Source organism: Mesocricetus auratus, unplaced genomic scaffold (assembly GCF_017639785.1).
Source record: "Mesocricetus auratus isolate SY011 unplaced genomic scaffold, BCM_Maur_2.0 Super-Scaffold_100021, whole genome shotgun sequence".
Classification (NCBI taxonomy): domain Eukaryota; kingdom Metazoa; phylum Chordata; class Mammalia; order Rodentia; family Cricetidae; genus Mesocricetus; species Mesocricetus auratus.
In genome coordinates this window covers 322,706-337,486 of record NW_024429202.1, presented here as the reverse complement: position 1 = coordinate 337,486, position 14,781 = coordinate 322,706, and the positions used below count along the sequence as shown (strand labels likewise).

The window sequence follows — 14,781 nt, the reverse complement described above, 5'->3', positions numbered from 1 at the left end:
AGTGAATGTGGCTTCACCATGGGTAGATATGAATGACTGAGTTACCCTTAGTGTCACTTTGTCCCAGACATAGATAATGCAGATGTGGAAAGTCTCAAAAGTGATCTGTTAATGTCCAAATTCTCAAGAGTGAGGATGAAGTTTAAGCTAGATAAAGGCATTCCTACTCAGTAGGTCCCGTGTGAGAGGGCTTTAGGGGTGGACATCTTAGACCTTGTGCTTGGAAGGCTAAAGGAGTGGATCAGTAAGAACACAGAGACATGAGGTTTCTGTGCTTTTCCTCTTTCCAATGCATAATGGTTATTATTCAGATTCTGTATTTCCCAGAACACATAAAGTTCTTCATCTGCTACACCAATGCCTATTGGTATAGGTCTCTTTGAAAGTTTTGTTAGGATTGCATTCCAGATGCAGGGAGCAAGGAAAGGTTTACTTTGCCATGGAGTTTGAGTTTGGAGTTCATAATTGGGAAGCAATAGATAGAAGCAAAAACTCGAGGGAGAGTGACATTTCAACCAGAGCCCAGAATCAAAGAAAAATCAGTGAATGTACTTTGCCGACTTTTCTTCCTTTTATATAGTCCAGGATCCCATCCAAGGGAATGATTGTACCCACAGGGAACAGGTTTTCCCATCTAACTTAATCTAATCAAGATAAACCCAGGAACACACCCAGAGGACACAGGTCTACTCAGTTTCAGCGTCATGGAGCCAATGAAGGGTTGTTTTCACTTTTGAGTATGAACCTGTGTCAAAGCCAACTTAAGGTCTTATAGTATAATCCCAAAGAAGTGGAGAAGTGGGTTCTGTCCCTTCTTCTCCCAGGTCTGTGGCAGCACTTCGTGATCATCTCTTCCCTGTGAATCCCTGCTTTCCATGGATCCCACATTGGCTTTTTGTTCCATAAAATCCCCAAGGCTGCAATGTCCTGGGAGTAAGGGCTCAGTGTACACCTTTACAGTTGGTGTGCCTCACCTCATACTGGCTACAAAATGGCTGAGACAAGGGAGGTTACAGGTCCCACATCCATCTTGGAGCCTCTGACCTGTTAGGTGGGGCATGATCTGAACTCTAGCACATGCTTGCCCCCCTTCCAGAAATTCTTGATTCAACCTCCAATATTCAGAACATGGATTTAGGAGTTCTAGTAAACACTACAGTTGTTCCTTGAAGTAAAGGACTATAAGCACTTGGGAATCTGCTCTCTTGGCACCTGTCTGGTCATAGGGTAGTATCTGACCTCTGTGCTGTCAGTATTTGTGCCTTTACTTAATATAACCTTACCTGTCTTGTCTTATTTAGGGGAAGGAGTTCATACTCTTAGAAATGACTTTCCTGTGTCTTTCCTAGAGCCTCTTCATTAGGATGGAGTCTCTTGTTCACCACAAGTGTGTTGGCTTCTCTTGTGTTTTCTAATTGTTTAGCTGTGTTTGGCTTCACCATGGCAGGCAGTATTGGGAGGATTCATGCATTGCTTTACTCACTGTATACTCCTGGTCTCCTGTTTGTGAGTAGTGTGTCCTTTAGAGCACCAAGATCCCACCTCTAGCCTCATACACCTCAGTATCCCTTCTTGCCTTTTATCTTTCTCCAGAAGTTTCCCAAGTGCCATTTTGATTCTGCATTCTTTGCATAGATACCCATAGATTCTTGGAGGCTCCCTTCCACCAATTTTCTTGTTCCCAATACTGCATGCTAGAACACACTATCCACAGAATATAACTTAGCCCTCTGACATGCCCCCACCCTCAGTCTGGAGTGTTCTTTTCGTTTTCCATTGTCTCTTCATCACCAAACTCACTGGACAGATAAGACCATTGAGAGTAAAGAGTATAGAACCCTGCTTAGGGACACTGTACCCAGACAGTAATTCAAGTCTTAGTAGTTTACATGGTTCAGTCCTTAATCTGGTGGACCACGCTATAGGGCTCCTGATGACCAGCTATGGCATGGATATGTGAAGAGAGAAGAAAGAGCTGAACTCAAAGTCAGTCAGAGGAAATCTCATAAACAGGGCAAGGCTATGTACATTAGAACAACAACAAACCCAGAAAAGGTTGTTCCAAACTTTAGGGATTGTAAGGAAGAAGTTAAAAGAGTGACTGACAGTGTCCATCACATTAATCCCTTGTGAAACCAGCAGTGACATGACACAAATTAGGGCAGTATCTTGGCCCAAACTTGAACCAACACTTCATTATGTTTCCACTAGTAGCTGAGCCTGAGACAGCCTTTTATGTACAGAATGCCTCCTTGACATTGACCTTGCGCAAACAGGATTTTCCTTAAAGATTTGTGTCAGCTGTACCAAGCTTACATGTGTAGTACATGGCCTAGAAGATAAAATATACATGTGTAAATTATAGGCATTATCTTTTTTTACAGTTTATTTCCACAAAATACATACAAAGTATGATTAAAATATTAAATTCTATTATTATCTACATACTTACAGGCCATATATTGTGATTTTCATTTGAGAGATTTGCAAACAAAATCAACACATCATTTCAAATAGCTTTATAAGATTAATTTCAGGTTAATTAATGGCTCAGTGGGGAAGAACAGTTGCTGGAAAACAGTAGATGTGAGCTTGAGTCTGCTCACTCACATAAAAATGTCTGGATAGAGTTGTTCACGCTTATAGTATTACAATGTTGGGGGAACAAGCAGGAGTATTTCTGGTGCTTCCTGACTGTCATTCTATCTCTGGCTTCTGTGAGAGACCCTGTCTGAAAGAAAGGAAAAGGCACGCACGTGCGCGTGCACGCACACACACACACACACACACACACACACACACACGAAAAAATTATCTGAAATACATTTACACGACTGCAACAATCTTGTAACCAATTTCTATTACTGTTGCAATAAGGTCAAACATCTCACACATATGGTAACCTCCTTGGAATTCTAATCACAGAAGTTGTGTGGCTTTCTCATATAGTTCTCTACTTCTAAAAAATGTAGCATTTCAGTTGTTGGACTTAAGCCTTCATTTCAGACAACTGCCAGACAACAAAAAGCTTAATGTTAACAGGAAAGATTTTAGGAAGTAGAATATTCTGTGTGATTTTTACTTCATGAAAGGTCATATTCCTAGCATGTTGAATTTTCAGGTTACTTGTACTTTGCTAAGGGAACTTCCCAAAAGGGAAGAGAAAAATGTAACTAAATTATATTTTCAAAAATTAAAATGGAGATGGGAAATCCCCTTTCCCCCAAAAGCACAAAAATGTGCTGGCACAGTTGTTTTTTTTAACTTGTCTCAAACCAGAGTCATTTGGAAAGAGGAAATTTCCATTCAGAAAATGTTTCCAACCAGCTTCACCAGTAGGCAAGCGTGTGGTGCATTTTCTTCATTGGTGACTAATGTCTGAGGGCCCAGCTCACTGTAGGCAGTGCCGCCCCTATGGTGGTCTCACCGGGTGCTGTAAGAGAGCAGGCTAAGCGAACCTTGGTGAGCAAGCCAGCAAGCATCACTCCCTTGCATCCTCTCCTGATTCTGGGTTCTTGCACTGTTTAGTCCCTGTCCTGACTTCCCCCGGAAACTGAGTGTAAAAAGAAAAGTGTATGCTGAAATAAATTCTCTTTCCACAAATTGTTTATGATCATAGTGTGTTGTCACACCAATAGAGACCTTAAATAAGACACTATGTGACCTGTTAAGGAGAATGGGATTATGTCATTTGCAGAAAATAGGTGTAAAACAAAAATGGAAAGTAGATGTAAGTGAATATAATTGTCGTGATAAATGTCAAATGTTACATTGAAAAAGACCAAGTGATTTCTTTCATTTGAAGGCCTATGTTTTTATGTAAAAATAAAATTGCATATGTGTGTATGATGTGAACATATTAAAGGAGCAATAAAATGGAAGAAGACAGGTGGTGTAGGTACAATCTTACATATAAGTGCCTTTATGAAACCGGTACATTGTGTGATGGAGTAGCTACACCATGCCAGCTGAAAAGGATATAGTTCCTTATTCTGACCTCTGTCCAGTGTTCCTTTTAAATTTGAGATATATATTAATTTTTCTCTTTTTTGTGTAGTAATTCCATAAATGTTGTTCTTGATATATGTTGATTGTTTCCCAGACTGCTCTGCTAACTCAACATAGAACTTAAAATTTTGGAATTTATGATTGGTTCTTTCACATTGTACTTTGGATAAATTCTTAGATAATGTGAATTTGGAAAGTGGTGCCTTGCTTCCTTTATGCATTTGGCCATGGCTCACAGAATTGTGTTGTTATGTGCAGTTGTCTCAGTACTTCCCTAGAATTTTTCCCAGACTCCTGAGTACCAGTATCGGAAACTAATCAAGCCTTTATATTACTCTGTGTCTTATAAGGCCATAACACATACATGTACTCCACGTTCCTTAAAAACCTGTAGAATACTGACAGTACTCAGTACAGTATAGCCAAATATAGTACATGATATGCTGTATTTTAGGGAATGATGTAAATACAACATAGACAAAACATTTCCTAAATATAATCATCCTAGTAAAGTTTCCCAAGTAAAATGGATACATTAACATGAATCATAATTAATGATAAATTCTGATAAATATATGTGGATTGGAGGAGGTTGATATAGACTTGAGACATGTGCCTCAGGAAGTGCCAATTGTTTCCTGCTTCAAAACAGGAATTGACAGTATTCTGTCTCTTAATCATAAAGCTTATTTTACTAGAAAAGATAGCTTGGATCAGTACATAATGACTTTTCAGCCAAGCCTGCCAATGTAACTGCAGTTGAATCCCAGAACTAACATGGTGAAAGGAGAAAACCAGACCTCTGAAAAGCTCCTGTGAACTCCACCTGCACACAGAGACACTTCCATGGATTCCTTCAACAAAAATGAATGGAATGCATATTTTAAAAGATTTTTTTACTGTTCAGGATTTTTTCCACATTGATTTAGATTCCCATTGTCTAGAAAATGAAAAGTTCTGTTCCTCATTTCTCTTCAATTTTTCTCTTTGCCATAGTTTGTTTTCCAGCAATATAATCCAGAGTTCTGGAATGAGCAGAAAACAAACCACGCTTAACACTGTGGCTGGCTCTTAAGATCCCATTCCTCATACTGGATTGCCTTACCCAGCCTTAATACAAGGGGAGGAGCTTATTCCTATGACAACTGTTATGCCATGCTTTGTTGATACCCATGGGAGGCCTGCCCCTTTCTGAACAGAAACAGAGGAGGAATGGATTGGAAAAAAATAATTAGATCAAGTCACGTATGCTGGATACGTAGACTTGTGCACACATCAAACAAACATCTGTGGGGTAACTAAAAGCAACACCATGTGTTGAGAAATTACTTTCTGTCCTTTTAGTGGAACATAAAAATGCTGACATGGCACCTTCACCAGGGGAACAGAGAGAGCCACCAGCGATGATGGCGAAGGTAAGATGGACTTTCCTTTCTCTAATATAAGTTACTTCATCCTCTTATGTTATAGTGGATATTAAATTTGATTAACAAAAGCCAGGGGTATCATGGGTTTGCTCAGGAAGAAAGGGAAGTAGAATTGTACCAACATGTTCCTGATTGAACTGAACCTGAAAGCTTACAGTGTCATTTATCCCAGGTTGTATGAGAGGCTGATTTCTCCTAAAGAAAGGGGTTCCACTTTAGATAAGTGTATAATTTTCATTCAGAAGTTGACAGCCACTTCTGGTTCCTATATATGTTCCACAGAGGCAATTGTGGAGGAAGTTTCTCAATTTCAGTGTGGGAATGTTCAGTGGTTAAGACTTTTATGGTATGATGATTTGTGTAAATAATTGAAGCCTGGTTGTAGGAGGAATTGTTTCACAGTCATATTATAAAGATGCAGTGTGGCTTATGGAACATTCAACCTACAACAGATAGTGTTTCTTAACCTGGCCTTTGAACCAGAAAAAAGAGGGAATTGGCACAAACTATCGAGCCCCAGTTATTCTGTGACATTGTCACATACCAATACATAGGACTCTTGTCCATTTTTAATGGCATCATACCCTGGTGACATGTTCCAAAGACCCAAGCAAGTAGAATTTAGCATTTTCCGTGCCTCACTTGTTTTCTTACCTTATGTTTAAATTTCAGGTGGAGTCTAGAAAACACATTCGCAGTATGTATTATTGAATTCCTTTCTTAAGACACATTTTAGAAATGTATTTCATAATTACTGTGTATCCTTATGTCTAATGCACCTCTGTCATCTAAGCTGACTATAGGGAAGAACTTGGATTTCTTTTTTTTAAAGTAGTACCCCAAGTTAACAAAAAACTGGGGTTATTTGTCTGTTAACACTGGATTTAGATATGATCTTTTTAGACTGTTTGGGATGTTGTGTACCAGGCTTTGTCTAATCTGTTTTTCCCAATGATAGGTACTCCAATTACCCATTCAAATCTCCAGTGATACACTAATGAGTTAACAAATTAGGATACACACTTTACCTATATAAGTGTTCAAAGCCCATCACATGTGATACCCTTTCTGTTTGTGTGCTACTCAATTGAAGATAAACCGGGGCACAGAGGTAAGTGAAGATGGTTCTCCATGCAGATAAAGAGACATGTGGTAGCCCAAGGATTTGGTAATCCCTAAGCTCCAACTTCCCAGCATCTGCCTTCAATAGGTCAAAACTGTCATGACTACCACAGAGGGCAAAAGCACTGTTCTTCATCTACCAGTAGACATTCACAGCATGAAAGGTAGAAAGTACACAAGCTTCTAGTCAGATCACAGATTCTGAGAAAGGGAGGCAGACACTGCATGGGGAGTTGGGGTGTTTTTCACTCAGGTTTGTTATACATGGCTGTCTCCGTTATTCTCTGTTGTCACGCTGACATAATGTAGCCTTTACCTGTCACATCCATGGAATGCCTATCTGGTTGTACACTGCATTCAGTGATCCTCCTGAAGCCCCAGTCTCACTCTGAAGACTATGCCTGGAAACAAACAATCAGACCAAATGTAAACACACAATTGTTAGTTTCCTCTGTTTTCTGCCATGAGGCTGACACAACTCCATTATGAATGCATTCCCAGTTCCTGCATTCTTAAGAGGAAGTTTTTGGAAGAAAGCTGTTGCCCCTCAGGGATCTCCCATCTCTGAAGCTCCTTCTGCAGAAACAACACAAAAGAAAATGGAAGGTACCGTGGGGATTCTGTAATTCTGTCCAATTGTGTTTCATGGTTGATAATTTTGTTTCATATATAAATATATAGAGATGCTTAAGGCTACTATTCCTATGTATGATAATACTTACATATCTAAGTCTTCAATGTAAACAGAACCATAGCATTTAAATGTCACCTTGGGCTCTCATTCAATAGCATGAACCAGACAGAGAAAAGCTGAGGCTCATCTTGTATGAGTCATTGTGACTTCACCTCATACAGACAGGAATAGATAACCATACAATAATAACTTTCTCTCACATGTTGGTGATGCAGATGGATTAGAGGTGATGTTTCTCAAAGAGACCTTGTAAACATCCATTGTCTCATGACTGGGGATGAAATTCAAATTAGATAACAGCATTTCTGATTTGATCCAATGAGCAAGTGTCCCAGTTTTCAAGTTACATACTGTGTTTGGAGGGTAAAGATATCAATAAGGACAAGGAAAATGGGAAGGGTATGGGCTTTTCCTCTTTCAATGGCACAGTGGGGAACAATGTCTGAAGTGTGCTTTGCCATTTGAAGACAGTATTTCCCAGGACATTATTCTTTTTTCAAGGCTTGCTTTTTAAAATTTAATGTCTTGAATATTTTCCTTTTTCCTTGTAAACTTATACAATATGTTCTGATCTTGGTTTCTCCTACTCCATCTCCTCCCAGATTCTCCCCACCTCACCACCCATCCACCTTCATTTTCTCTCTCTTTAGAAAAGGAACAGGCAAATTATAAAAAATACAAAAAACCAATATATAATCAGTGAAAAACCTCAACAAACGCACACACCCAAAAAACAATGCAGAAACACACAATCAGAAACCATAACATGCATGCACAAGATGATGAAAATTTTAAAAATGCCCAAACAAAGCAATATGAGACCAAAAAATTCTGCAAAAAATGCCATTGAGTTTGGTTTGTGTTGACTATCTACAACTTGAACTGGGCCTACCCTTAAGTGCAAGAAAACTGATTGTTTTCCCTTGCAAGAGTTTGCCAATGAAGATAGCTTCTACATTAGGAATGGGAACTCCTGTCCACTTACTCCTCTCAGCCCTGGGGCCCTGTCTACCTGGAACCTATGCAATCTGCCAGTCTCTGGGAGTTCTGTTGTGTCTGGAAGACACCATTTCCTTGATGTCATCCTATACTCTGACTTTTTCAATCTTTCTGTCTCCTCTTCCACATACCTCCCTAAGCCCTGGGCTGAGGGGAAGTGTTAATGAAGACATTTAAGACTAAGTATCAGGATGTCTTTGCAGCCTGTGGCCAAATTCCTAAGCTTCTGCTTGTGGTTACTAGTTCTCCATTTTAATTGTGTCTGTCTGAATTATTTTCTCAGTTGTGACAAAATACAGTGATGACTAAAACAAACTAAAGTATAATTGGCTTGTTTATTCCATGTAGTCTAAGGTTACAGGTGACAATTTCAGGATACATAGGCAGGAGATTACAGAAAAAAAAAACAGCACCTGTTGAAAGCCAAGATGAATGCTTTTCAAGGTTTTCTATACATAGATACAGAAGGAGGATTTATTAGAATGACTTACAGGCTATAATCCAGCTAATCAACCAGTGGCTGGCTATGAACAGAAAGTCTATGAATCCAGAAGTTGCTCAGTCCACAAGACTAGATATCTCAATAGACACTTTAATTCTGAAGAAGTAGGCCATAATGCCAGTGAAGGAATGCGCTTGTTATTATTATATTATATTATATATTTGTCAGAGCAATCAGGCAAAGAACACAAGCTTTCTTCTTCCATGCTCTTACATAGACTTCCAAAGGTGGTCTGGTCTGGATTAAAGCTGTGACTTCCTGCCTCAAATTATGGATTAAAAGCCTGAGTCTTCACACTCTGTGCTTATCTTTTCCCATCTCAAAAGTCACTGATGTGGTGGTCAGTTTTGTCCAAACACCTGAAGCTGGGACACCAGTAAGCATATATTTGATCCCCACAACGACTCTATCTCAACTTTATCTGCATTTATAGACTGATGGCAGCCTCATGCTCACAGGCCCTCCTTTTACATCGAAAGGCATCTCCTTCTGACAAATGTCTATCCTTTGTGCCTTCTCTAAGAGAAGTCTCGTGTTCTTGGCCTTCATCTTGCCAAAAAGGCACAACTTATAATCATTATTTAGGAGTTTTGGTAAGTTTAAAAGGCTTGCAGATAAGCATTTCACAAAGGATAAATGTTAAAAAGACCAGAAACCTGTGTTTCATAAACACAAAATACATGTAAATTATCTATTTTGCAATGTCTTTCCATAAAATATGTACAACATATGATGAATTATTACAATTTACCTCTTATTATTGATACTTACCAAGATTCCATCATTCTTTACCTTTGAGAGATAAAGTATTGGAACTCAAATATTCACTTTTAAGTAGTTGTGTAAAGTCATGGAGTACAGATGGATCAGTGAGTGAGAAGACATGTGTACATACATCAGTACTCTGTTTTGAATCTCCAGTGCACAGTAAAAAGAAAGTCAGGCAATTCTGTGCCTACCCATAACCCCAACATATTCAGGGGCGGAGAAAAGAGGACTCATGGGTGTTGCTGGCTGTCAATCTGGGTCTAGCTTCAATGAGAATCCTTGATTGAAGGAAGAAAGACAAGAGTGGAAGAGGAGGGTTGTTTTATTTCACATCTTTAATTCTTTGAGAATTTAATGTGACTACTGTGTTTACATCATTCTATCCCACCTTTTCCTTAGTTCAACTCATCCCATGTCCACCATTCAAATATGTGATGTCTTCTATGATAACTATTATAAATAGATGAGTAGATTTAATATTGCTTATGCCTATGTATGTTTTTGAGTGTTTGGTGCTGTTAGTTTGGGATTATATAATTTATGAGGGGGTTTGCCCCTGGAGAAAATGAATTCTCCTTCTCTCTACAACCATTGATTGCCTGTAGCTCTTGGTCTATGGAGGCATATCATAGGGGCTGTGATGCAGGTCCTATTTGGGGAACTATATTGAGATTTCACTCACTATATCACCACTGCTATGTCTGTAAGAAACTATCTAGCAGCATATGTCCTGTCCCTCTGGTTCTTATAGTCTTTCCACTCCTCTACCAAAATGTTCCCTGAGTCTTAGGTATAGGAGTTGTTTTGTACACACGTACAATTTGTAATCTCACAATTTGTCCTCTGGCCTCCATATGCAAACTGAGGCATATAAGCGTGCCTCTAAAGAGAATACATGTGAAGATTTGTATTTAATCTTCAATTATGTAGAATATTTTATGTTGCTTTAGGTCACTACTGTCTGCAAATGTTCTGTTACTCCTGTCTCTCCAGGTCTTTCTATGCTTTAATTTCCCTCTGAGGGAAGACCCTTCAGCAGCCGCCCCATCATCCTGTTCATTAGATCTAGTCACACACACTAAGTCCATGCACTTTTACAAACAACATTATGCAAGGATGCTGCATAAGCAATAAGCAGTACCAAGAGCTGACAGTCACTTTCTGTCCCCCTAGAAGTACCTGAACACGGTGACAATGTGTCTTCACCAAAGGACCAGAAAACACCAGTGCAGGCGATGAAGGTAAGGAGCCCTTTGTTTTCTTAGAAAGGTTACTTTGGTGATCTATGCTTCAGTGGATAGGATATCCTACTGAACAACAAACTGAGCAAGGCATCATGGGTACTAGAGAGTTAGTTTAGGAAGAGTATATCATCTATAAATGTGTGTGTTTTTCCTTAAGGGTCCTCTCCTATTTGTTTCTCCAGCCTGTCATCTAGATGGCATTTAAGTTGTTCCCCAAAAGTCTATGTGGTTGGAAGCTTCATGCAGCCAATATTTGAGCATTGGGGGTATAATGCATTTAAAACGTGTGCATTCATGCAAATAATTAGATTGTGTCTCTCCCAAAGCAGGTTGTTAAGGTGGTCTGCCATGTTGTGATATAGCTTAGGGAGGCTTCAGGAAAGGCCAAGCAGAAGAGAGGCTCTGCTCTCACTTTGAGTCAGTATATGTGTGCAGTGTATTAGTATTTTCACAAATAAATAGCCCTGGTTTTCTGTGACATTACCATATAATGTATCAATGCAGTTTTCTTATGTCTTTTTCCTATTCTGCTTTACACAGCAAACAGCTGTGCAAACAGACTGTATAGACCTGAACCTCAAAGTGTTTTCTTTCCTTTCAATTACAGGTGGAGTGTAGAAAACTCACAGGAAGTATGTATTATGGAATCTCTTTTTCAAGACACATGTTAGATAAGAATTATTTAAATGCTCACTGCCTTTTCTATGGTACACCAATGTGATATAAGACTCCTATTGGGAGTGAAAATTGAAAGTTTAAGGGGGAAAAAGCAGTGCCCTAAGTAGCTAGTCCTACCCATGTGTCTGCAGTCATTGCATTCAGCTCTGACAACTTTAGTTACTTTGGCATTTTTGTGTACCAGGCAGTGTCTCAAAAGATTAAACAGTTATCCTTATTATACAATCAACTTTCCAGTGAGAAATATGTCAATTCAAAAAGCAAGATACATATTTTTTTAAATTTATTTTCCATTTTACATACTAATCCTAGTTCCCTTCCCTCCATCCACTCCTCAGAGAGAGTAGGCCTTCCTTGGGGGAGTAAACAAAGTCTGGCATACCAAGTTAAGGCAGGACCAAGGCCCTCGCCACTGCATCAAGGCTGAACAAGGTGTCCCATCATAAGGACTGGGCTCCAAAAATCCAGTTCATGCCCCTGGGATAAGTTCTGGTGCCACTGCCAGCACCCTCTCCCCACCAGATCAAGTATTACCTACAAAAAAGTGTTCAAGCCTCACCATACAGATGTGTGATAGGTGTGTTTCCTTGTGCAGCTTTCTGAAGAATCATAGCCCAAAATGTAGAGATAGGTCATCAGCCTTCCTAGTTAAGAGCTCAGGAATCACTTCTTACTTCATCAAGAGCTCAAAAATTCCTGTGTGAGAGTTCCAGATGCCCAGCATATCCCTGCAGTAATCCAGCCCTAGGGAGATGCCAGACGATGTTGAGCACAACAGTGTGCACAAGGCCAGGGCAGTGCTCTTTACCTGCCTGTGAACGCTCACAAGTACGATAGATGGAAAAATCCATAAGTTTCGTCAGATCAGAGAGATTAACTGTATGAGACATTACATTGAAAAATAGTTTGGATGTGTGTGATAACTGGATAAATGGTAGAGATGGCTCATTCCAGTAAGAACTGGTGGAAAGGATTAACAGATTAGACATTAACATAAGAGCCCTAAGAGCCATACAGTTTATGGGCAATGTCCTCTAAGAACACCAAACACCTCTTGACTTTTGAGTTTCACTGGGCCTTTATTTTGGATATATACCCAAATATATATGTTTGAGTTTGTATTCCAATATTGCTGGTATGACTCACCAGTCTCCATGCTGTCTGCTAAGTCTGAGCACTCATTGGAACGATATATGCAGCAGTGAGTTACTCAGGCAGAGTATGGTTGGGTATCATCATTTTGAAGATGCTGGCTGTGTTTGAGTACCCTCACAGTCAGGATTTGTCAGAAGAGGGTCTATGTGACCAGGAATGTATAGACCAGTTGGTTTAGTGTGTTCCTAGCTTGTGCAAAGCCCTGGATTTGATCCCAACAATGGTGTATGTACCCATGGTAATGTACCTCTGTAAATATAATTCTTCATTGCTGTAATGGAGAGAATCATAAATTGAAACTCATCCTTTCATACTTAGGAACCTTTCATTCAAGGTATTTTTGGAAGTTTAAAAAAACGTATAGGGAGTGAGCTTGGCTCAGGTGCCCCCGTAGAGCCTGTGGATGGAAAAGGAGTGACTTCAATGAGTCAGAGCAAAGCGGGTATGGTGCACACTTAGTGCTAACATAGACTCTGCCCACTTTATCTGCATTGTCCATACACTGTCTGACAATATTTGTCATCTACACAACTTCGTGGATACATATCACTCAAATGCCATACTGCTTTTCTTGCCTGGTCATGTTGAAGATCTAAAGATTCAGCCAGTTGAAGAGAAGTTTCATTTTTGTCAAACCATCATTCGATAACATGTTTTAGAATGAGTATTTCTAAGGACTATGCAAGAATCTATAATCTCTCAGTGTGGTTGCTGGGTAATCAAAATTAATCACTAAGAGGGATATGACAGGTTGTGGATGCAGGAGAAAGATGACATATTTGTACTAAGCCAGTGCTCTCTGCTTCTTTTGGAACAAACTCCAATTCTGAGTAGGAATCGGAAGGTAAAGAACATCTCTCAGGATGCTTGTCAGGAGTTTGGTTACAGTGACAGGAACATAACTAATATGGTACCTAACGATGGAAAGTAGGGGCTGCACACTGTTCTTCTCAACTCATCTAAGGATACCATATGTTCTCTGTGAGCTGTAAGTGCCATGGTTAAATATAGAATGAAAGCCAGCAACAACCATCCGGTCAGCACTCTGAGACCTTCACATCCAGGATCATATGTACGAACACACACACACAGTAAAACCCATCTCTCTGCTTAAGTCAATTCTCTCCTGTGTGTGTGTGTGTGTGTGTGTGTGTGTGTGTGTGTGTGTGTGTGTGTGTGTGTGTGTTCTTACATGTGATCCTGGATATGAAAGTCTCAGAGTGTTGGCTTGATGCTTCAGGAGAATCAGATCCTTTCCCTCTGGTGCTTTAGAGCTTGTTTTCACATCTTCATGGTCCTCTCTTCAATGTTTAGACCTGTTTTAAAGGACACTAGAAAATGAAGATTAAACTGGCAGAAAGGCTTTTTAGTCTGACCTCAGTCCTTGGAAAAGTCAAACATGAATTTAGCTCATTTGAATTCTCTTCTCCTCACCCTGAACTTTTTAGTGTGCAAGATGATTGAGGGGATGGAGATTAGAGAGATTTCATCTGTCTTGCAACCACTGGCCTAGTGGATGAGGAGAAACCTTGACTTTGGCCCAGCTTTGATGCTTTTTAATGCATTAAGGGTTCAAGTTATAACACTCGAGGGCCTGGGAGTTCCCATGAACTGCTACCCATATACTAAGGCTTGGGAACATGATTTTAGCCCTCCTGGTACCAATCTGGACATTGTCTGTATCTATCCTTTGTGCTTTAGTGTACTTGTATGTTTCACTCTAGGGATAAGAAGTTTATTTTCTCCAAGTTTCTTCAGTAGGGGCAAGGCCTTAGCTCTTCACAAGTAGATCTGCTTCTCCTACAGTCTCATTGTCCTGCTGGCTTTGAACCACCTTTTATACACCATGTATGTATGTTGAATGTATTTTGTCTTCACTGTAAACTCGGGGGCTTCTGCTGCTAACAGATGTGCTCCATGGAGACCCAGGACTCTACGTCTACCCCATACTCTTCATCCTTCCTTATGAGGAGACCTTGCACATGATCTTCTCCCATCTCTTTCTCCTATCTCTTGAGTGTCATCCTGACTCTGATCTCTGTGCCTGGCAACACATGGGATCTTGGGTTACCCTGGTACCTGTCTCTAAAAACAAAAGCAAAAAAGAAAGAAAAACCAAAAAATAATCCAAAGAACTCAAAAGTATACTACATGTCCTCAAAATATTATAGTGTCTAGAAACAT

General features: G+C 39.8%; 1 protein-coding gene across 10 annotated transcripts in view; it reads left to right on the top strand.

Annotated features, from left to right (window-relative positions):
* LOC121133291 overlaps positions 1–14,781 on the top strand; it is an 81,153-nt gene that overhangs the window by 52,598 nt on the left and 13,774 nt on the right. For 8 of the 10 annotated variants that reach the window (XR_005870112.1, XM_040729430.1, XM_040729433.1 and 5 more), the window contains 5 exons: positions 5,353–5,423; positions 6,108–6,132; positions 7,059–7,163; positions 10,694–10,761; positions 11,372–11,396. Coding sequence is in view for 8 of the 10 variants with exons in the window: in XM_040729430.1 (XP_040585364.1) it covers positions 5,353–5,423; positions 6,108–6,132; positions 7,059–7,163; positions 10,694–10,761; positions 11,372–11,396 (294 nt within the window). In the remaining 2 variants the exon portion in view is untranslated. The remainder of the gene's footprint in view (positions 1–5,352; positions 5,424–6,107; positions 6,133–7,058; positions 7,164–10,693; positions 10,762–11,371; positions 11,397–14,781) is intronic. The other 2 variants (XR_005870111.1, XM_040729429.1) reach the window with 1 other exon arrangement.